The following is a 24,567-nucleotide window of genomic DNA, read 5'->3' on the forward strand; positions in this document are numbered from 1 at the left end:
GTTTTTCGCAGCCTCATTCACAAATGTTAGCACAACTGGGAAAAGGGTCCATGTGTAGATTAAGTCCCTGGTGCCATTCCAGCACCACCTGGGGTGCTGCTGTTTATTCTGCTGATTTCAGATGCTCCACCCTGATTTCTGTAGCATTGGTACATGTGTCCAAGAATGTGGAGTGGAAAGGGAGGAGCAAAGTAGGGACCAGAAACTGACTCTTCTGAGTGATGTAGTATTTACAGTATGAGATGACTGGTGGGTTGAGCTTCGTCCCATCTAGCTGCTTATAATTTATTCTGGGCAGGAGCGTCTCTAAGGTGGGGCAGGCAGGGCACGTGCCCCAGGCGCCACTTGAAGGGGGCACCATTTCTTAAAATTAATTTTTTTTTAAAAAAGCCTGCCAAAAACAAAATGGCCACCGTGCATGCTCAAATGGCCTCTGTGAGGCCCTAGGCCATACCAGGCCTCACAGAGGCCACTTGAGCATGCATGGTGGCCATTTTGTTTTCAGCTGCCATTTTTTAAAAAAAATAATTTTAAAAATGGCCACTGCACATGCTCAAATGGTCCCTGTGAGGCCCTAGAGGCCAGCGGGGGGGGACACCTTCTCAGACCCCCCAGCCACAGCCTTTAGGAAGCCCCCCAAAGGGACTACAGGTAATTTTTTTAAAAAAAACATATGTCACTGTACACATATTCAGATATGTGACTTGTATGTGACCTTCAGACTTGTATTTTTCAGCTGATATTATGGTAAAGTTATCTGAAAGATGGGTGTCAGATGTTTGGACAGGGGGCACAATTTCAATGCTTGCCCTAGGCTCTATTTTCCCTAGATACGCCTCTGATTCTGGGAAGTACATCAAGTGTAAAATCAAGCATGGTCAGCTCCCTCACTTATGTATTGGAAGATTGGTACAAACGATTTCTGTGGTTTGGTCAAAATTTAATGTGAAATATATCTGTCCAAAGCAGATGTTGACTGACATAGAGAGCAAAGATGCACCTCAGGAACATACAGTATTTTCCCTCGGAGACGTGTTTTTGGGGTTTGGAGACGTGTTTTGAAGGCTTCCTGGGGAAGGGGAAGGGCATCAAAAATGGATGCTTCCGCCCTGCACCAGTGCAGTTCGTTGGAAAGTTCTATTAGCCTGTTTTCTCGCTGTACCAGTGCATCCTGGCTCTTTTTTGTCAGCTGCTGCTTTTTAGATCTGAATGAATGCGTACAGCAAAGCAGATAATATTGATTTAAAAAAAAAAATTAAATGGTTTTCGGAGATATGGAATTGGAAAGGCTCCTGTTTATGGCCCAGCCTGCCCCCTTTTAAGCTTCATATCCCTTCATAAAGAAATTGACTAAAAATAGTTAGATTTGTTTTTTTAATATGAACTCAAGACTTGCATTTTTTTTTCTGTAGTAGATTTTGAGGTATGAACAGCTGTCAAGCACATGTACAGCCATAAGAGCAAGGAACTTTCTAGAAGTGAATATTTTCACCTAATAAATAGTATGAGTTCAGCAGAGCTGCTGTTTCAAAAAACAACAAGCAATATGAAACAGTCGATTAAAAATATAGCCGAGCTGGCAACACTGAAATAGCTAAATGTCTGCCAATGAACTGAACCTTTTTGGATATTCCCCAGGCCACTGAGGTCTTGCTCCATACTAAAGGGCACGAGGGTGAAGTTTATCTTCAGCTTCTCCAGGCTTCACTAAAGGCTGATCCTGAGTAAACAGGACCAGTAATGTGCCTTTCACATGTCTGGCAAAAGTATACTAATCCACACAAATCAATCTGATTCACATTTCAAAACATGCTGCTGTGGTGGAAGGGAGTGTGGGTACCTCAGCCCAAAACATCCTCAGGCCAATTTCTGTAATTCAGCAACCACTGAAGAAACCCATTCCATAACAGTTGAATAAGGCCCTGAGAATGGTCTGAGAGCACTTAACAGTCTAGTGGCATATAACTGTCTTGGTCTGATTAGTGAACAGGAAATTGCTTGGGAGCCCTCATGTAAGCCTTTCTGGGTTTCCCAAAGGATGAATGGAAAATAAACAAGGATCTTCCATTTAATAGAGAGGGAAGGCTTGGAGAAAATAGTATTGTTAAGCATGCTGACTTGCTGATAAGCCCAGGATACTTGGCTGATGTTTAATCATTGGGAATGACAGTAGCTGGGAACTTCTTTCAAGTTGCTTTGTGCAGGCTCTCACTTGGAGCATCTGCTGCTTTTTGTAGAGCAGGTTGCTCTGTGCATGATTGCATGAAATATTTCACAAACTAGCCCACCTGGCCTATTTAGTCCCATAAAAGGAGCAAGCAAGCACACAGCAGAAGGAACTCTTTGTGAGTGGCATACGGATCACGGCCAGAGAAGCAGAAAGCAGCTGGTAGAGAAACAGGCATAAGAAGCATTTGACTAAAGCACAAAAGCCAAGTAGCATTAAATCATGGAATGCAGCCCTTTGAAGAAACTCTGTTGTCAGTGCATTGTTAACATTGTCCTTATGTGTTCTGTGATTTACACTGGTTGTCTGAGACTTGGTCAAGCCAATCAGAATGGCCAGAACAGATTATAGTTGATGCGCTAATTCTCCACCCCCGCTCTAAATAAATAAATAATTAAATTAAATTAAATTAAATTAATTAAATGTTTTTTTAAAATTCCAGATTGCTAATTTTGCTATCCAGGTGTATCTGTAACCAGAGAGTCTAGAAATCTTCCTAGCTGCAGATTTGAATTTTTAAGTAAGTGTATCATCATGGGCCTGTAGAGGCAATTGCAATCAATCAATCAATCAATCAATCAATTTTTATTTTCAGTCACTGTCCAGCAAAATAAATTATTATTAATAATAATATTTTTAAAGCCTTGAAGAGTTGTTTGGAATATGTTAATACAACTATCTTTGCACTGCCCCTGCCAGAGGCCTTTCAGGACTCTTGTCTTCTTTCAGCCCATGTCTTTTCTTGGGGGAGGTGTGGATTTGGAAAAAAAGACTTGATTAATTCTATAATTAAATTTTTGCAACATTACCAAAATGCCATGGATATACTTTGGCTTTTGGAAGAGAGGGTGTTACTGCTGGTACAGACTTGCAGTATTGCTGGTTCTAAATATTTGTTGTTTGTTGCAGGTGCAGATTCACTCTACAGAAATAGTTTCAGCTTCAGTGATGAAAAGTTAAATTCTCCAACATTGACTGCGCCAGCTGCATCTACTCCAACAATAGCTTCTCACAAAGGTGACACTATGAGTTTTTACGTAGGAATGTTGGTTGTGAATTGTGAAGAGCACTGATGTTTTCATAAAGCTAGTGTTTTTATGCTATCCTCTTCCTATTCTATGAACAAACAAATAGAAATGGGTCAGAACTGAAAAACTCACCTTACTGAGAATCCTTGAGGATGCAGTCACAGCGTTTCACAGAAGACTTCTTTACAACTGAGTGACTGTTTTCCCAGTGTTGTCAGAGATAAAATCCTCCAACTTTGGGCCAGGTCAGTTATTCAGTTGCAGTAACATCCTACACACACTGGGCACACCCCTGGTCTGTTTGGTCCCATAAAAGGGTATGCAGCAGACGGAACTCTTGATGAAATCAAGATTGTGCCAGAACTGAATCCTAAGACATAAATGAAAGTGCCTCTGAGTAGTACTTGGTGCATTGTCCTTGCCTCTGATTAACCATGAAGAGAGTTTCCATATGCCAGGGATTGTGAGGACGGCTTCTAGATCAGGGAGTGCAGTTTTGAGACAGACTGGGGCTTGATTCCTTTTCATATAAACTAAGTGTGGGATTGCCCGTGCCATATATGACTCAGACATATGAATTAACATACACCTTCTGATTTTTCTTCCACACCTTTTTGAAGGTGAAAGATCAGTAAAATGAGATGACTCATGCTTAATATGCTTTGACCCAAGTAATATACAACTTCTGTGCATGGTGGTGGCAGGCACTCTGCTATGTGTAGGATATTATCACGCTAGAAAGTCTGAACTGGCCCTGTGCAAACAAGGAATTTCATGGCTCTGCAGTTGTCACCACCATCCCTACTTGGTGATTCATTTTGGGTCACTGATAGGTTAACTTGTTTCTTTAAGAATTGTAAAATCACCCCATTATAAACAAAACACTACATCTGGGTTTAAATTATTATATATTCTAGGATGAAAGACCCTTGAACTTATCAGGGGTTGTTATGCTCACTTCAGCATGTTCTCCTCCTGATATAAATAAACCAGAAGGGAGGAGAGCTGGTCTTGTGGTAGCAAGCCTGACTTGTTCCCTTTGCTAAGCAGGGTCTGCCCTGGTTGCATATGAATGGGAGACTACATGTGTGGGCACTGTTAGAGGATGGAGCTGCTGTGGGAAGAGCAGAGGGTTCCAAGTTCCCTCATTGGCATCTCAAAGATAGGGCTGAGAGATACTCCTGCCTGCAACCTTGGAGAATCTGCTGCCAGTCTGTGTAGACCAGGCCTGCTCGACTTTGCCCCCGTGCCAGCTGTTTTTGGACTACAACAGTGGCCAATAGCCAGGGATTATGGGAGGGCCGAAGATATGCAGGCCAGGTGTAAACAATACTAAGCTAGATGGACCAATGATCTGACTTGGTATATGGCAGTTTCCTGTATTCCAGAAGTTGTAGACAGTTCAGTAGTTATCATCCTAGGATAAAAGATGAAAGAAATCAGCTTTGTGTTGCAAATTAAGTGGCTACTTTCCTGGTTCAGAGATACCAAGTTTGTCTTCATGTTCAGGTCTTCCCTGCACATTGTCACACATCGAGAAGTTAAAGTTCTGGAAAATGGAAGTGGCTGGCATCCTGACTAATGAAGTGTGTGTGTTTGGGGAGTTGGCAGAGATGCAGCAGGAGCCCTCCCTCAGCTCTCCCCGTCCTCTGGCACTCTCTCAGTTTTGCAAGAGATCCGATCGCTGCCTGTGCTGCAAAAGAGCTCTGTAAGAGCAGAACCATGTCACTGACTCTCACAGTGCTTCCAGAGTGCAGGGAGTGCTCAGAAATATTAACACTCTTGTGCAGCAGCAGGGAGCGCAAGAGGACTGGGAGGATTGTGCAAGGGGCTCCTGCTGTACCCCTACTAATGCACGCGCTTCATTAGTCAGGATGTCAGCCAGTGTTTGTAACTTTTAATAGTTCTTTTTATATTTTGGACACATCCCATGAAATCAGTATTGCTTTTGTACAAATAATCAATCTTGTGATTGTTTTTCCAGCAAAGCTTGGAGACACGAAAGAACTAGAAGACTTTATTGCTGATCTTGATAGGACTTTGGCAAGTAAGTAGAACTGATGGGCAACCGGATTCAAATTTAGTGCAGGAGTCTGGGAAAGGATTACTACAGACCTCATCAGTTGGATCTTGGCTGTGCATACAAGGGACATGCATGTTCCTATTTATGGTGAAACTGCATGTAACTATATGGAATTCACCATTAGGGCCAAGTGGTTTTTCCTTACTGGTATAACTTGAGAACACTCATGATTGAGGGAGACCTCATGTGAGGTTATCTTACAGTGTTTTATCGTAAGTACTTTGGCATTCTTCCCTATCATTCCCTATTGATGGTTGTAGGGTTTAAGAAAGCTGAGCTCAGAAGTGGCATTTGAGTACACAACAGCATAACCTTTTAATATGTACCCTGTCTGTTATTCTTATAGGCATGTGAAACACTAACTGCTTTAGCAGGATAGCTTCCTTCAAAACGTTGAACCTTGGCTGATATCCACTTGATCTTTTGTCTGACGTGGCAGAGACGAGGTGGATGCTCTCATCTCCAACGTCCGCAGCCATCTCCTTTTACACTGCCACAACTGTTGTCTCTTTTTCTACAGATTCAAATAACATTTTTCATAAAGTATAGCTTAAGATTAATTTAAAAGTGCTTTTGTGAAAAGATTTTTGTAATTTTTATATAGTTAACTTTAATGCTTTTCAGTTACAATATATTTTTATATACAAATAAAATCTGAACTGGAATTTTTAAAAGGTATTAAAGGGATGTCAACTATTTACCTCCATTTCAGAAGCTCACAGCAATTAACTTGGTTAGTCTCCATCCATGGACTGGCTAGGACCAGACCTGCATTAGGTGCTTCCAGGTCACCATCCTCTGTGCTTTTACCTCTACCCTTCAAAGTTCAAACTTACCAAATTTGCAAATATATTCCAACTTGCACCAATTAAAACAATAGCAGGATTGCATAATTCTGCCTCTGCTCCCAGAGTGCCCACTTAGAATGATGAAAGGTGTACTGATGCAATGTGACAGAAGTGTTGACAATGTCCTAGCTGTAGCAACTGAGCTTCCACTAAGTGTCAAAACAATTAGAACATTTAGCTAACCTCTGGAACCACAATGCGAGAAAAATTGGTATATAAAGTAATCTGGCTGCTGCAAACAAGGAAGCTTTACAAGAATGAATTGGGTTTCTGAATAATGATTTCCTTCTCCAAATGTTTTATAAGTTTTATCCAGATGTTCACAGTCTAAGGAGGCAAAACATATTGTCAGCTTGTCTTGACTCAATTGCAGTTTTACTCAGAGATTGCAATCTTTAAGGGAAAGGAAGATATTTCTGTAAAAATACAGGAGGACTTCATTATCCGTGGATTCATTATCATTTAGATTGTGAGCCCTTTGGGGACAGGGATCCATCTTATTTATTATTTCTCTCTGTAGACCACCCTGAGCCATTTTTGGAAGGGCGAATAAATTTATTTATCTATTGAATAAATAAATAAATAAATAAATAAATAAATAAATAAATAAATAAATATCCATATTTGGGAGAAAGACACCTGACCTCGGCATATGGGGGGGCAGCACGTCAACCTTGTGTATCCGCGGGTCGTAAGTGGCTGGAAATGACTGAAGGGGTCATTTCCAGCCATTTTGTTTCTCAGAGCCACAAAATGGCTCCAGTTTTAAAAACTGGGCATTCCAGGCACACAGTGTGACGTGGGGAGAGCAGCAAAGCATGGTAATGAGCTCCCCCCCGTGTGTGTCCCCCAAAAAATTTGGCTGAAAATCGGCATTTTTTTCTAATTTTCCTGGAGACCAGGAACCTAACCCCCAATTCCCCACTGACTCAATGCCTCAATATCTGCAGTTTACATATCCACAGTATAATTGCAGAATGGGACCCCCGCAAATATTGAGGTCCTCCTGTACATCCTTTCCCTAGAATAAAGCTGTGATTAAAATAACTGCATTAGTCAGCTTCTTATCAGTTGTTTCTGCAGAGAAATAAAGATGCTTTAAAAATCAGTTGATATCACAAAGATCAAGATGCCTATGAAAGTATTATCCTGGAAATTTTTTTAAAAAATATTCAGTCTAAATTCAAATGTGTGTATTTTCAGTCTCATAGCAGCTATAACTACTTGCTGCTAACTGACAGTCTTAATTGTACATGCTGCCAACAGCAGCAAAAGATACAAACTGTATTTTGCAGTCCAGTGAAAGCTGGGAGATATTTTCAAGAGTTTGCAGCTTATCTAAGGTAAGTAGGAAACACTTATTAGTTGATCCTGCTCTCACCATGGAGCAGAATAAGTAACTTCACCAAAACAGTGGCCTACATACAGGGCAGTAATACAAGAGCAATAGAGCACAACCAGCATTGCTGCACATAAGTCATCTCTGTCCGCACGGTTGTGGAATGGGGCAGTTCCATTCCAAATTAGAGTTGCACAAATGCAGTTCTGCATGACATGACACCCATTATTTCCAGTGAGTGTCCCGCCACACAACTCTGTCAATGCAACTTTTACGTTGGACTGGAACTGCCCTGTTCTGCAATAGCAGGGCCAGTTTACATATATGCAGCAGTGCAGGCAGTGCTCTGCTCTCCATATAGATCAGCATTGTAGGTGGGCTAATAACTCAAATGACATTTCATAGTTTAAAAAAGGATTGTCTACGTTTGTAATGTTCTCTAGTTGGGGATAACAAAACTATTCTTAAGCATGAAATTAAACTTTGCTGTATTATGTTCTGAATTCATTGCCATTGCAGGGGCTGCTACTAGATGCACAGATGTTGTTAGTTAAGGAGAGGGATGAGTGATGCTACATTTAAAAGTGGTGCCTAAGAGCTCCTTAAGATACTTCTTTCATCAGCATGTAGCTGCTCAAGCAAATGGCCTGTTTCCACAAGGAAACAGAACAGAGCTTATAGGCCATTACCCATCAGCTTCCACAAGCCGGGATTTCCTGGTTGAGCATCTCCTGTTCATGGAAACTGATCTGCAGCGCTGCATGTGTCTCCTCTGCTGCATGTAATAGTCTGTAGCCCTTGCCTGAAGAGTTTAGTTCTTGCCAGTGGTATCTCCTGTATAAGGGCTTCCCAGTTGCTGCACCCCACCCACATGCAGTCCTCCTCAGCAAGAGCTCAATGGCAGGGAGAGTTCTCAAGAGCAGCTCTGTAGGGGGAGGTTCATAAGGTAGGCCAGGCCCACCACCTCCTGAAACTGGTCTTGCAGTCACTTATGTGGGGTGGGGCAGAACATACATCTTTGCATGGAGTGGCAGTACATGGATACCCTTTTCTCTTGAGCCACACTGCAAGAGGAAGGAGGAGATTGTATTTCTCCTGGCAAAGTCAGCTGGCTTGTCTCCCTAGTCTATTTCTGTAGGATATTACTCCATGAAGCTACACAAAAAGGAGCTTTATTTGCAAGGGATTTGTGAAGTCAGATCTCACACATTCATGCAGCTTCATTTGAAAAAAGAAAAGAGCCCCTTTCTACTCATGTTTTTAGCTCTCCATTTTAATTAATGCAGCCTTTCATGCCAGTGAAAGGGAGAGAGACTATATTTGCTGGGGACGCTTGTACAGGAAGAGGAAAGCCTCAATAAACCTTGAAGGCAGAGATTCTTTCTTTGCATGTCTGCCAAAGAGACATTGGCTGACGCCTACTACAGCCTTCCAGTGATGGGAGCGGGGATGCAGATCCGCAAGAATCCCTTAGCGTCCCTACGTGAAGATTATTTGCTCAGTGAAACAGGTGGGGAGAGGGAGAAGGGGGACTGATTTCACCTCCTCTCTCCAAAAGCCCTGTACACCTGTATAAATATGTGCTTGAGGGCTGTGTGACCCTCAGGGACATATACAATGTATAGGGCTTTGGAGAGAAGAGACACAAAAATTGCTTCCTCCATATCTGGTCTGCTGCATAATGCAAAGAAGTTGAAGGCTTCTTGTGGTTTCACAGCCCTCTTTCTGCTGCCTAAGGGCTGTGCTGAATGTCAGCCATTGGCCCCTATCCAGCAGTAATCCCACAAGCGTTTGTGAACACAAGCCTGCTTATGCATGTAGAGGTCCTTAGCTAGCTCAATATTGGTTTATTTTGCCTAAGGAAGCTATGATAAGAGTGCATGCTTAGGACCAAACTAGTATATAAACACATATCTCTGCCAATTGTATAGAAAAAAAGAAATGGGGACTGATTTTAAAATCAAAACTGTTATATGGGTGAGAAGCATAGAACCCTCTCCTACCAACAGTAGCATACCCTCCTGAAATCTCTCCCATTTCTCTTCCAAACCCCCACGTCCTGGCACTTTTCTTCCCCATTGGGACTCTGACAGCAGAAGTGTCCTTTGCTGGGAGAAAAATGCTTGGAGAGGGGAGTTGTAAGGGTGTGGAGTGCTGTATCCTCAAGGGCTACTTATTTGCTACTAAACTGAACCCCAGCTGTCCTGCTTTCTGTGTGACTGAGGCAGATCAGTGTTTAAACATGGGTCTCATTTGGCTTTGACCACCAGAACCTTTCAGCCTCATATGCAGATGTCCAGCCCTTTCTGCAACACAGCACTACTCTAGTGTTCAATAATGAATCTGGGGACAATCCAACAGAAATATCTTGTGTCATTCCGATTGATATGAATTGTATTTGCACTGACTGATTGAGTGATTTGCACTACAATTTGAGTAGAGGCTGCCACAAGTTAAGATGTGAATTCTCATTCCTGTCAAAGATTATTTCTATCAGCGATGGGGCTTTTTTGGAAAGCAGATGTAGGATTTCTGCATATACACTGCGTATGCATTGCCTGTACACTGCATATGCCTTGTAGTGTACAGCTGTAAGTTTGTAAGCTTATATATGAAAGCAAAAGGCTCTAAAATGTCATACAGTGTGATTTCAGAGTATGACGTCAGTTTTTCATCTTACTTAACATTCTACTATGTGTTTATTCTAGAATACTCTCATTAAAGGTAATATTCTAAAGAAAGCCTATTATGGTCTGAGGCCTAAAATTTATTATCCACAAAGAAACTCCACAGAGAAAACTAGCATGTTGACCAGAAGAATTCTAGCCTAGCCATTTCTCTGATGTGTTAGTATCCATGTGGAGAAAGCTTTTGATGTGAGGGAGAGTTTCATTATCAATCCCTCTCCTGTATTACGAAGGAGGGCTGTACCATGGGATTCTTCTGAACACTTAGATAAAACTGCAGAGGGTTAGCTTTAGAGCAACACATTTTGAAGAACCAAATGAAATAGTCTTCCTTAGTTGTACCACTTGAGAAGTCACATTTCTACACTTACCCACCAAAATAGGAACAGAGTTAACAAATCTTTTCCTCCTGAAGCCTTACAAAAAGCTTAGATTCTTAGAACTGATTCTTAGATTCTAGGAGTTCTAAGATTCTTAGAACCGTTCTTCCAAGCCCCACCTCTCCCTTCCCAAAGCATAAATCTCTTTATGGTGGTAATAACTCCCAGTAAGACACAGGGGGATATTAAATTGAAAGAAACAGTAGTAGGGAATTATTAACATTGGAAGCAATTTTTTCCATTTCCTTTTGTTATTGCTCAGCCTCGGAGGGAGAACAGAAAATAAAGCTCTCTAGATAGTGCTGCTCTCCTGCTACAAAGAGCCTTATTTATTCTTTAAAATGTCAGGATTGGGAAAACATGTTCTTGTTATATGTGACTCTGGATGTAGCAGATGGGCTATTTAAAGAGCATTTCAGTGCTTGCCAATGTTGCTAAGCTGGGAAGAGGCCAGAAAAGTGCAACTGGCTAACGTTGTTGACATCATAGAAAAAGCAGAAACAAGAAATAACCGAGAGCCAAATTTAAGCAGGAATCCTAAAAATAGGTGTGTCTTCTGCATATCTTCTAGGGAGCAGAAGTAGAAATGCTATTTTCTCTTAAGATTTTTCCTAATGCTTAAAAATAATTTTAAAAAAAATCCTAACCCTTCTCCACAGACTGCTTTTTTGCGATCCAATATTTCATAAGAAAAAAGTGGTGGGAAATTATTTTTTACATTTATATCCCACTCTTTCTCCAAGGAGCCTAGAGTGGTGTACTACATACTTAAGTTTCTCCTCACAACAACCCTGTGAAGTAGGTCAGGCTGAGAGAAAAGTGACTGGCCCAGAGTCACCCAGCAAGTATCATGGCTGAATGGGGATTTGAACTCAGGTCTCCCCAGTCCTAGTCCAGCACTCTAACCACTACACCACGCTTGCTCTCTACAGAATTTACAGAAGTGTGACCAGAGTTGGTGTTCCATTCCTGCTCAGTCCTGTTTCAAACATGGCACCATAATCTATGCACTTCTCTCCATCACATGCACAACCACATATGTTAAACTCAGGTGCCATAGGTGCAGTCCCATTCACATTATTTCACATTATCCACCACCACCACCACCCCCGAAAAGGAGGCTAATTTCCTTTGGAATCTTTTAATTTTTAATCTTTTAACTAAAAATAAAAAATTAAAAAATAAAAATCTGGCTCACCCAATTATGGGTTGTACTCATAATTACTCTTGGATCGCCTAAGAGCAACTACATTGAATTGTATGATGTATTGCCACAGGGACCAGCTGTCCCAGCCAAACAGCTACTCCATTTCCAGTCAGGCTCCATTTGGACATCATTTTTAAACTGGATACAAACAGGAATTAGTTTTCACATTTCAACACTGATACCCCTGAATTAATATGCTGTCCCTGCTGAACATCTCTCAACAGCTAACCTTTTAATCTCTGCATCATCTTTCCTGAAAGGAAAGGTATGCAGATATAAGTAATTTGAGCAGCAGCCTGCAGCAGAACTGCACCCATCCATCCTGGGCAGTGAGCACATCAAGGGTAATTTGAATTGGCATTCCAGGAGTAAAGAACTAGTGCCAATGCACACCGTGTGAGGCAGATAGAAACAGATCAGAGGGCATTGGTATTTGTTTCATTTCTATTATAGATTTAAATAAATACTTCAGAAATATAAATAAAACTGTTGTTTTGTAGGGTAATGTTCAGAGTCTTGCTTAGAGGAATAACCTACTTGCTATGTTGATGTGGAATGTGGTATCTTCGTAGTGCCAGGTTATACAAGTGTCCAGAACACAAAAGAGTCATCTCACTGGCTCCTCAGGGCTACTTCACATTTTCTGACTCACAAGCACTATTTGTCTATCGCCAGTGGTGATGTCACTTTTTTGTTTTGTACTTATCATTTGGGATAGTTAACCTCATGCCATACTGCTTTCCTGCCCCCTCTTGTGAGATTAAAACAATTTGGAGAGCATTTAGATTAGGGAAATGGGGGGGGGGGGCAGGCTTAAACATCCTTTCCTCCAGTACTTCTGCTCCTATTTGTAGCTTCTGTAAAGTAGAACAATTTAAAAAAAACATGCTTGGGAGATCCAATCACAGATTTCTCTTGCTTAACAGGTGCAGTTCAATTAACCTTTACTTTGATATCTTGCTATTGGTTTTGTATTGCAAAAGAAGCCAAAAATTAATTTATTACAATTGAAAAGGGCTGACTGATTGGCTTGCCTAATCAGGCTTTACAGTTCAGAAGAAATGTGTGAAATACCTGTTTGTTCATATGATCAGAAGTACCCCAAAATGTTCATTCAGAATGACCTAGACTCGTCTGTGTATAACATGCAGATGGTTAAATTGTTTAAATATCGAGACAATGTCTAAACAGAGACAATGAAAATCTCAAACAGGGGCACCATTTAGGAAAGGATTTTTCAGGAGCACCTATGCCAACTCACACAATGAAAAAAGCTGCTATAAAACCATGATATACTAGCTATGCATGCCAAAGGCACAAATCCCTTTACTTAAAAGAAAAAATAAAAGCAAATGAACAGTGCTATAAATAAGAAAATCACCAAATGTTATCAAAATATTTGGAAGGTTTTGGATTTTTAAGTTACCTTAATTTTGGGTAGAAACGCCACATCAGTGTAAACGCTGCAATAAGCAGGGGGAAAGGCTGAACAATTTCAGAAAGCCAGCAGAAACATCGCATTGGCATAAATGCCACAGTTAGAGGGGGACATCATGCTTTATTTTTTAGTTGTACTGAACGCTTAAAATTTTATTACAGCTAAGCTTTGCAACGTAAATCACTGGTAACGCATATCCTCGTCAGTCTTAACGCAATGAAAGGAATTGAATGCAATGAAAGGAAATTAAGACATAAATGCTGAACATTTTTATTTTATTATAACACATCACATTGCAGAAGTAATTTCCCATTACACTTCATAGGAAACCTCCTTTTATTTACTTATAAGCACATCACATTATAAACTTTAAATTGCACTTCAAAGGAAACATTGGTTGCTTTTTTTTTGCACATCACATTCCAAAAATTATAAACTTTAAATTGCACATCAAAGGAAACCTTCAAAGTCCAAATTATTGCTTTCCAAAATAAAGAGGTTTAACAAGGTCTCATCTCATTTTTCAGGTTAGTCTTCATCCTCGTCATTCTCATCCTCTTGTGAAATGTCAGTTGTATCGCTTTCAGCATTTTCAGATTGTATAATTCCAGCTTCTGTGAAACTAGAAATTTAATAGCTTTCCATGCTTCTGAAACCCATTTTGCGACCTCACCGTAGGTCCTTTGCACATTTCCCCACCCTTTGTGAATGTATGAAGGCCTTTCCTCATCCAGTTTTCCCAACGCTTTTGCATTTCACATTTAAATGCTTTGTTCATGGATAAATCTAAGGGCTGCAAGATTTTGGTCAAACCATCAGGAATCACAGCTAGTGTAGCTGATACCTTTTTGCATTCATTTTAAACTGAACCCAGTAAGTGTGCACACATCGAGTCCATTATTAAAATGCCATGTGTGTGGAGAAAAGCTCCTTTTCTTTTCTGCCAAATTTCATCAAGCCATTCAAACATTATCTTTGCACATCCACCCTTTCTCATTAGCACGAATAACAACATCTGAAGGGAAATCACCTTTTGGGATAGATTTCCGTTTAAAAATCAGCATTGGTTTTAGTTTGTTGCCATTTGTGGAGCAGGCTAATATGCACGTGAAAGATGTCTTCTCATTTCCAGTTGTCACTATTGAAACTGTTTTTTCCTCCTTTTTCATTCACAGTCCTATTCAGGGGACAGTCAAACATCAGTGTAACTTCATCCGTATTTAATATTTGTAATTGCAGAAATTTCCCCTGCTCAATAGCGTTTGCAACAAACTTTTAAAATGTTGATTCCCTCCCGTCAGTCATTCAGAAGCTGCTGTCCCATGGTTTTAGTGCGCACAGATAAATTCTTTCGCCTCATAAATCTATACCACCAACACGGACTACCTTTAAAGTTTGTTGTGCCATTAATTTTGCTTGTAGGTGTTTTTTCACAGTAGAGACTGGCATTCCATTTTCTCTCTGCTCTTTAATCCACTCATCAAGGTTATTCTCCAGATCAGGCCAGGCTTCAACACCACTTCTCCTTGCATGTTTTGATTTCGGCATACTTGCCAGGTCATCCTTTTCTGATTTCCACCACCTACGAATGCAGCGTTCCTCCACTTTTTCATGGGCTGCAGCTCTGTTTCCAATCTGTTTAGCTCTTAGCACAATTGCCAGCTTGAAACTAGCAGTGTAACTCTTATGCCGTTTGGGCGCCATTTCCCCCCCCAAAAACACCGCCAGAAATCCCACCCAGAAATCTCACATAAACACTGCATGGTCGGAAGCACTTTTCTGGCTGCCCCCCCCCCAATTCTTAAATAAATGCCACTTCAGTGGCGGAAAACAACTTTTAAAAACATACCCGCCATGGTGTTTCTACCCAAAATTATGGTATTTGTTTTTTGCTATTTAATCTTCAATATACACAAGTGGGTACATAGATTTATTACTAGTAAACTAGTAAAATTACAATTAATCTTCTACACTGTAAAAAGATTTCTCCCGACTCTAGTATATGAAAGAGTCCCAGTTCTCAGGATGTCTTTTCTTTGTGGTCTGCGTGCTCCCAGTCCCTGGCTAACCTATTGATCCTGTGTGTGTGTGAGGAGCTTTTCTACATGGGGAGAATGCTGTAGGAGTATAGTCCCTGGAGGACTGCGCCATTGTGATTTCTCTGCATTTGTAGACAGGCCCTGAGTGAGAGCCCCTCTGGGAAAGCTGACTTCCAAAATAAATTCCCCAATAAATTCTGCAATCCAGTGCACACTTATGTAAGGAGTAAGCTCCACTGAACAGAGTGAGCTTTGCTTCTGAGTAAACATGCACAGGATTGCTCGGTTACTTTTGTTAGCTAGAACAATTGTGTAACAATCTAAAGACTGAGGTTTAGTTGCTTCATTTTCGTAACTAAATTTTCAGTTCTTCCCCCTGTACTAGGGCTTTGCCAGATGCCTTTTGACACAAAGGTGTCTTGTCTCTGCCACAGACCCTTTGCAGTTTCAGTCCGCTACAGACCCAAAGCAGCCAAAAGTGCCACAAGCAAAACATTATTTAGCAGTTGCGGAATCCTGGCATTCTTTAACAAGCTGTCTTTGAATTGCTGCCTGGCTGCCAAAGACGGACAGAGCCTTTCCCCTACTACTCTGTTGGCGCCACAGAGACCACTAGCTTCTCTCGAGTGGGGAGGTTTGGCTTTACACAAACATATTCTCATCCAGTGGAATTTTGTTTCCCAAGATTTATACAGAACTAAAAGGAAGCACATCTTGTTCCGACAGAAAACATAGGGCACACTTCTATGTCATTCCCACTGACAGTGAACAGCATTTGTCACTGGGAAGGCCTCCCTAGCATAATGGTTGGAAACTGGACACCATATGCTTGGGGCGATAACCTGTGCCTTCTAGCATGGCAGTCTCCACATCTCAGCCATTCAGCTACCATAGGTATCTTTCCAGCACATTTGTGCACCTAGTAGGAGTTAGTAAAATAATTCCCGTTTATAAAAGCAACTGCTGTAAAAATAAATGCATGGTGCCCCCTGCATAACTCACTTAACTGAAAGAGAGGGCATAAAGGACAAACAACTTGCATGCAATGGAAGCCTATCACTGCATTTGGCAAAGAACTTCTCTGGCCTCAAGAGGTTGCCAGTCAGCTGAACTAGGCACACCAGAGGACCTCAGAGGACCATTCATTTCAGTGACAGCTCCCAATTATTTCAGTGGTCTCAGTTTCAGGCAAGATCGCTGTATTCAGGCACAGCAAATAAACTGCACTGTCCCCTTAAGCACAGCCCAGCATGCTTCGTTCTCATGCCTTGGCTCAGGCAATCTGCAGGACATGGCCCAACCATGGCGCTCTGTTGGACCTGGTTAGTAATCAGTTTAGTTTCACCAGCTTGTGGATGAGGCTTTACAGATAAAGTGTGCCATCAGGTTGATTTCGACTCCTGGTGCCCACTGAGCCCTGTGGTTTTTTTGGTAGGCTTTACTTGATTTTAAAAGGCCAACAGATGGCACAGTGATAGGATCGTGCAGGACGCAGATAGGAAAACAATTATATCAATTATCCAAGTGTCATGATGGGCAGCTATATTGAACAGAGCATAGAATCCACAGTGTAAATGCAGATTCAGCAAGAGTTAAGAGAAGAGTGCAGTTGGCAGGACCGTGGTGTGTTAACAGTATTTCTCTCTTACCTTTTGTTTCAAAGACCTCCAAGCTAGCTAACACACCTTAAACACAATAATAAAATAATTAAATAATGAGGGGGGGAACAAGGAACTCACAGCAAAAACAAGATGCATAAATATCAGTTCTCAATGGAGTAAAATGACAGCTGTTTTTACCCAGCCCAATATACCTGCCAGACAAGCAACATGTAAGGTGTGACAAGGTTACATGGGGCTTTCTGGGAAAGACATCCCACAGTGTAGGGGCCATGACTGAGAGGGCCCTGCTTTGCATATTCATCCGCCATACCAAAGATGGCAAGAGGACACAGAGCAGTCTCTCTCACATTGATCTTACTGGCAGGGTAGGTTTGTATGGAATATAATAAACAATTATATTGAAGCGGAGAGGATTGAAATCCTAGAAAATACGCGATAGTCCCATTCTTTAGCTGTCAAGTGTTTGTCAAACCTTTCAAGCTTGGGCCACCCCTCTATATTTATTCTACTTTCCACCCTCCCCTACCCCCCGTACTAACCATCTGTTCCTCAGGCAAGCATGCAGACATTTTGGACCATTTCTGTGTGTATGCATCTTTAGGCAGGAGTAAGGAGAATGTAAAAATAGGGCATCTCTGATCTCTCCTAATAACCATACGCAGGGGGAAATTATCAGAAAAAGAGCAGCAATTCTTCCCAAGTCAGGTTGGGATCAGATGAAGGATCATATGTCACCAAATCAACATAGATCAATGATGTACTTCCATTTGGGGTATGGTTGCCATATTCTGGCTTTCCAAATCTGGGTGCGTAATTTGCATATTATGTCAACTGGCTTGAAAATAATTTTTGAGCAGAATAGTGACTTCTAAAAGGGCTAGAGCTTAGCTTTTTTTAAAGCTCTTTTTTTTTTTTTGGAAAGCTGAAATCTGGGCAAATCCAGGTGGGCTAAGAAATCTGGGTGAGATGCTTAAAATCTCGGTGAAACCTGGAATTCTGGGGGGTTGGCAACTCTAATTTGGGGTATTTGTTTATGTCTTGGCCAGAGGTAGGAGGAAGGCTCTGTCTGCTTCAGGATCCCTTTCTCAAATTTTAGCACCGCCTTTCAGAAGCTGTGTGCACCCATCCACCCCTGCTGAAGGGTGACCTGCCCCACAGTCTTATAATCATTATATTAGACTAATATTTGTGGCCCTCACACATTTAAGCAGAAAAGGTCTTCAAGCACAGTATATTTTGTCCAATGACAGGTCAGGTTCCCTCAGGCTTGATTTGGAATGGGCTTGCCTTAAATGAGCTATTTTGGACCAGGCCTGAATTTTATGCATTTTAACCTGGCTAGATGGCCAAGATTAAGCATTCTTGTCCTAAGGTAATTACTCTTTGAATCCCAGAACATTGAGAACATTGAGCACTGGAATTATAATATATTGAGGGCCACAGCTTTGAACTTTACATTGGGATGGATGTCACCTAAATATTTGCTCATCTGCCAAAAGTGGTGGCAAATGGCAGGGCTTTTATTAAAGCAGCCATCTAGCCCCAAAGCAAATATGTAGCCCCCAATCAAGAAATGGTGGCACCACAGAAGCCAGTGTGGTGAAGTGGTTAGAGTGTTGGACTAGGACTAGAGTGACCCGAATTGCATGAAGTGGTCACCTCAGTGTGTAGGTGTATATTCTCTGAGTACAGAGGGAAGAAAAAATTGTTTTTTACAGTGAGGCCAAAAGATCAAGCATCTCAAGAGGTCACTGGCACTGTATGGGTACCTCCAAGTTCACCTATTGAGGTCTTAGTGATGGAGTGTCCCCCAGCTGATATCCAGAAGCACCAAGAAAAACAGATATATTTGCTCTTCATTTTCAACCAAGAAAAGGAAAGAGAATGATAATCATGGCAATGAAAAGTGATTATGATGGAGGAGAAATTCCGAACCAGGCCTAGTTCCCTGTGCTGAATGGAGAGACTCACCCAGCATTTCTGGATGGGATGGGGGGATGCTTCTAAGTCAGTATGGTTTAATGGTTCGAGCTACATCAGGAAGGCATGGGTTCAAAGCCCTGCTCAGCTTCAAAGATTCCTGGCTAACTCTGGGCAAGTTACTCACTCACTCTCTCATTCTCTTTCACTTCACAGGGCTGTGGTATAAATAAAACGGGATAACCCCACATATACCACCCTGAACTCCTGAGGATAGGGTTGCCATGTCCCCCGGAATTTAAGGTAGCCTCCAGATTTTGGCTCCTCCACCTGGCTGCTAAATTCCACCTGGATTTACACGGATTTCAAATGCGCTGCCTGGATTGCCTGGATTTTACTCTGGATCCGATCACATTGGAGGGCAGAGAAGGAGGGGAAAGTATACAAATCTGTCAAATAAAAAAATGCAAATTAGTTGCGGCATAATTGGCATAATATGCAAATTAGGCTACCTGGATCTGGGAAGCTTGCATATGGCAACCCTACCTGAGGAGGAAGGGTGTTATATAAATGGGTGGACAGATAAGGCATTTTTATTTTAGGTAAGTTAATGGTGAAATAAGCTGTATTTCTACTGCATGTGGCAAACAGAAAGGAAGGCTGTTTCGTTAAGTCTGATGTGTACATTAATACAAATGAAGATATTCAAGTTCAGATATTTCAGCTGTGAAAAAAACAACACCGGCTGCTATTATGCTTTTAAAGCGGTCATTCCAGGACCTAAAAATAGGTTCAGTTGCAGTTTCTAATCATTCGCTCTGAGTTAGGTTTGTGTATAAAATGATGTACTGTGCACAACTTAAGGAGTCCTTGGTTTGTTTGTTTTTTTAAAAAACAAACAAGTAACAAGAGAAATGGACACAAATCTATTGAGTTACCAGCTCCTAAAAATAATTATTCCTAAAAATGGCAAATATCTTTCATTTTGCTCTTTCCATATTCTGCATAATGAAACGATTGACAGAAAACATTTAAGTAATCAGACAACTGACTGTGGGTTTTTTTAAAAAACCAAGCTCTGTAGTCAAGAGTAGCAACAATCTGGGGATATGTTCATTCGAGTTTAAGTTTACTTCAATATAAAGAATCATTACAGTGGTCGGAGCTGCAGTTCTTGGCATGAGGTCATCATCCAGGTCTTCAGAGTTGTTTTCCATTTTTAATTGTCCAGTTATTTATTAAGAACAGATACTTCCTAGGCACTTGACAGCATTGTGGAGGTGAAGATCTGTTGTAAAATCTGTGGAATTTCCTTTGTATCCATGGCAATAAAAGACCGGCCTGCTGGCAGCGTCCTTTGCAACCTAGGGATCAGGCAAGAGCAAATTACCATTGCAAATTATGCCCCTCACAATAAAACTAGAGAGTCTTTAAAGCCTCTTGTGAAAGGAAGGAAGTTTTTACTTTTGAATGTCTGTACTGTAAGTGTGAGCTGAAAAAGTTCAGAAACCCTTCAGTGGGAGCAAGTAGTGAAAATGTTCTTCCATCCCACATGTCTTTCTGCGGTAGTGCAGTAAGGTTTCTGTCTATGGAATTGCCTCCATTTATATTACTGCCATTTTTGGCAAGTGAGTGTATGAGTGCCAGTCACTGAAAAGGCTACCAATTGGACTGAGTTCAGAAACCAGGACACTCGGAAGGCTACGACATCTGTGCACTGGGACTGCAGTGGGCTATTTTGCTGCAAATGTATGAATGGCTCCTAATATATGGAACATCCAGCACTTATCAGAATTCAGGGGTTGAGTTTTGTGCAATTTAATTTTGTTGTGCTGTTGAGTTTTGTGTAATGGAATCAGAGCATAGTGACTGATTTAATGCATATCATTTAGCAATAGCACTTACATTTATATACCGCTCTATAGCCGGAGCTCTCTAAGCGGTTTACAATGATTTTAGCATATTGCCCCCAACATTCTGGGTACTCATTTTACTGACCTCGGAAGGATGGAAGGCTGAGTCAACCTTGAGCCCCTGGTCAGGATCGAACTTGTAACCTTCTGGTTACAGGGCGGCAGTTTTACCACTGCGCCACCAGGGGCTCATTTGTATTGATTTGAATAGTGGAGGCTGAATTTGCAGTTCTTTAGTGTAGGTGTAGGTCAGGGTTGGTGTCAGGGGGCCCTGGGGCAAAGCCCTCTGCTGCGTCCCATGATGGTGCACTGGGCTCCTGCCCTGCCCCTCCACTAGGCCTGCACACTGTCCTCTCATGGTGTCCAGCTGCCTGGGAAAGCTAACCAGGCAGTGAATGAGGCATAACAGGCAGTGAGGGGCAACAGTGGGAACAAACATTCCATCTTCAACATATCTGGGCCTCAGCTTCCCTTTCTGATGGTGCCTGGATGCCTAGGAAGGCTAAAGAGGGAGGCATATCCAGGGGCAGCTGCGGAGCCACCTTTGAGTGAACGGGTTCTAAGAACCCGGGCCGCCGCCAATCAGGGGCTGCGCCTGGCACCCTAGCCACACCCTGTGCATCTGATGTCAGACGTGGGGTGTGTGGCTTTGCTTGCAAATGGGGCCGCGTTCCCCGTTTGAGAGCAAATACCGGCCAGTGCTGCGTTCGCAGGGAGAGCAGCTCCCGGCCATGCTGTGAACGTGGTGCTGGACGGTATATGCTCTCAAACGGGGATCACGGCCCCATTTGCAAGTGAAGCCGCACCCCCTGCATCTGACATCAGTCGCAGGGGTGTGCCGGGGGGTGGGCGTCATGGCGGGAGGAACACGGCCCACTGGCTGGCTCCTTCGCCAATGGTGGGAGTATCATTCCTCCCTCAGTTATACTATTCTAGCTGTGGGCAGGGCTGTTGAAGAAGGAACATCTGCTGCTGCCCACCTACAGGCAGGAAGTCTTCCCACTGAGTCCTGCCTTGACAGATGATGGTGGGCGGCGGCAGCATCAGATGCTTCTCTCATGCATACTCTATTTAAAATGTTTGATATAATGACCTCTATGTCATGGAGGCAGGTTATGGAGAATTTTAAATGGTGCTACTACGGAGTGGAATGTCTGCTGCTGCTGCTGCTACTGTCTACCACTGTCCAGTAAGCCAGGTCTCAGTGCAGAGGCTGAGCAGATGCTCCGGGGCTTCAGGAACTGGATGGGCAATACTTCCATTTGGCATGTGCCCTTGAGCCAGGGCCCAACCTGGCTGACCCCCTGATGTTGCCTCTGCAGTAGATCTTCCAAGGTATAGAACATTAACAGACTTTTGTATGGAAACTACGGCAGAATTAAACACAGCACCGGGAGTCCACAAATTTTGGCTTAGCTAAGTAACCAGTCATTATCTGAGCTTGCGACAAACCCTCCCTTCTCACATCCAGGGGGCCACTCTAATTAATGAATTAATTGTACACCGCCCCAAACTTCTGTCTCTGGGCAGTTTATAGCAAACTAAAACAAATGAAAACAGGAATTAAAACCTTAAAACAATTTAAAACCACAAGTCTAATTAAAAAGCTTGGGTGAATAAATGTGTCTTTAGAGATTTTCCAAAAGTTGTCAGATAGGGAGGCTCTTGTTGGGAGCGCATTCCAGAGTCTTGGGGGGCGGGGGCGGGCAACAGAGAAGGTCCATCCCTGTGTAGCCACCACCAGACATGAGCTGGTGGCAACTGCAGACAAACCTATCCAGATGATCTCAGTGGGTGATGGGGCTCATAGTGAATAAGACATTCTCTTAAATACCCTATCTCACTGGGGTTTGAATCAAGTAGAAATGACATGAGTCGCTTGTGCTGTTTCTGCCTGATCTGAAACTCAGCGCAACAGAGAGAAGAGCAGGGGCAGTGATCATCTGTCATGCTGTGTTTCAATGTGCCTGCTTCAAAGTACAGTATGACAGAAAGAAACCTCCCCCTGCTTTTGTATGGGTGATAGAAATCTCATGTCACACTGAGCTTGGGAGCATGTAGAAGCTTCTGCCTGCTCCAGAGCTCATCAAAAGCATCTTCTCTTAAGTTCTCTGCAGCTCGCAGTGAAATGTTGTGGCATACACCGTGATGTTGGACATACTGCCTTGCTAGAGGGCAAAGGCACTTTTTGTGGATTTGTGGAGGCCTGCTCAACATGCAGCAGAGACCTTGGTCATAATGCAGAACCTGGAGGAAACAGGTTTGATGTTACATCTTTGAAAAAGTGTTCTCTATATTATATGCATGCACATGTGAACACACACCCACCCCGCCCGCTGCCCAGGTCCCAGCTCATCCCAAGCAGTAGCTCTGCTTTCTTGCATAATGAATTTATTTCCTTACCTGCCAGCTTGATCTCCCAATGATCCTATGAATATGGTAAAAGCATTCACTTGGGGATTGATGGTCAAGGCTTGAGCAAATCTTTCTGGAGGGATACCGTACCGCTCAAGGTTGGCATCACTCAGGACTATAACAAAGTATTCATCTGCCTCTTCTTTTGCAATCTCTTGGATGGCATGCTCTGTGCCTTCCAGAGTATGATCTCCACTCATGCAGAATTGAGCATGGGCATGCATTGTCTGGAGAGCAGAAGAAAGCCGACTAAAACAAGGTTCATTTAATTGACATATACAAAGGAGCAAATATTCTCCAACACCATCAATGCTGAAAAGCTTCTAACACATTAATAATTTCCTAAGAGCAGCAAGTTTGTGTTAAAAATTGAGTCACACTGTTAATTTCCATCTCATTCGGGTGTCATGACCATAAAATAAAAACCAATTCTCAGATTTTGCTTTTGTTTACCGAAAAAGGCAGAGAGAGTGCGCATTAAAAATTGTCATTTGATTGCCTGGTTTTGTGTGTTCGTACACGTCTGTGGAGAAGAGAAAATGTGGAGCTTTCAGACTCACAAATGGCTAAGATACACTTGAAGACTTGAGGAATGCTAATATCCTCCACTGATGATGGCACCATGATTTTCAACTCCCTGCTATGAGTATGCCAACATGGCAATTCCTCTAAAGCAGTCATGCAAACAAGCCCACTTAAGATACTAGCTCATCGTTTTTTTAAGTAGACTGCTTATCTGTGTACCATACCTATAGCAGACAGTCATTCATAGTCTAAAACAGACAAGAGAGAAAACCCATGTTTGAAAAGCTTCCTGTTTGTGTCTGTGCTGGATTTAGGCACAAGTTAAGCAAGTTACAGCTTACAGCCTCACATTATGAGGGGCCTCTGAATACCAACCATGATTAAATTTCAAGTTTTACATAATTGGATGAAAAATAGAGGAGAAAGGAAAAAATTACTCTAAAACAGACATGATGATTCTGAAAAGGCTGTATTCACATGGCTAAACAATTATGGTTTGAATTTATAAATCTACGCAGAAGTAACTCAGTTACACTGAAATTTTATTCGACCAGGGCCTGATTTAGACAAACACCCTCCATCACAGTTACAGGTAGCATTAGCATCTTCAAATCAACACTGCTGTAACAGTGAGCGGCATGGTGAGGGATGGAGGCACGTGAAGCACTGGGCTGGGACTCCCAACCCATTTTGTAAGGCATTGAGGCCTTTTAGGCTTGACATCGCTTAGGGTCTCAGCATGTCATAATCTTTCCCTGCCGTCTGGAGTCAGTTCGTTGGCCTAATACTCACATTACCTCAATGGCCTAGGAGTCACTGCAGCACTACTATGCCTTTGAAGTAACATGAGAAACTCTGGCCCATCCACAAATTGCCCACAGAAGCAGGTCCCCTTT

The 24,567-nt window shown here is 42.2% G+C and overlaps 2 protein-coding genes across 5 annotated transcripts in view; one reads left to right on the plus strand and one right to left on the minus strand.

The window, feature by feature from the left end:
• The window catches only part of RGCC (regulator of cell cycle), a 41,429-nt gene extending 31,158 nt beyond the window's left edge, over window positions 1-10,271 (plus strand). Inside the window, exons 3-5 of the mRNA XM_053312166.1 lie at window positions 3,137-3,244; window positions 5,240-5,302; window positions 5,685-10,271. Of these exons, the coding sequence (XP_053168141.1) occupies window positions 3,137-3,244; window positions 5,240-5,302; window positions 5,685-5,692 (179 nt within the window). The 3' untranslated portion in view covers window positions 5,693-10,271. The remainder of the gene's footprint in view (window positions 1-3,136; window positions 3,245-5,239; window positions 5,303-5,684) is intronic.
• Window positions 10,272-13,495: 3,224 nt separating this feature from the next.
• Window positions 13,496-24,567, minus strand: part of VWA8 (von Willebrand factor A domain containing 8) — a 221,619-nt gene continuing 210,547 nt past the window's right edge. For all 4 annotated transcript variants that reach the window (XM_053308215.1, XM_053308212.1, XM_053308211.1 and 1 more), the window contains 2 exons: window positions 23,135-23,373; window positions 13,496-20,182 (listed from right to left, as the gene is read on the minus strand). In XM_053308215.1, the coding sequence (XP_053164190.1) occupies window positions 20,074-20,182; window positions 23,135-23,373 (348 nt within the window). In that variant the 3' untranslated portion in view covers window positions 13,496-20,073. The remainder of the gene's footprint in view (window positions 20,183-23,134; window positions 23,374-24,567) is intronic.

This window comes from Hemicordylus capensis, chromosome 3 (genome assembly GCF_027244095.1).
Source record: "Hemicordylus capensis ecotype Gifberg chromosome 3, rHemCap1.1.pri, whole genome shotgun sequence".
Lineage (NCBI taxonomy): Eukaryota > Metazoa > Chordata > Lepidosauria > Squamata > Cordylidae > Hemicordylus > Hemicordylus capensis.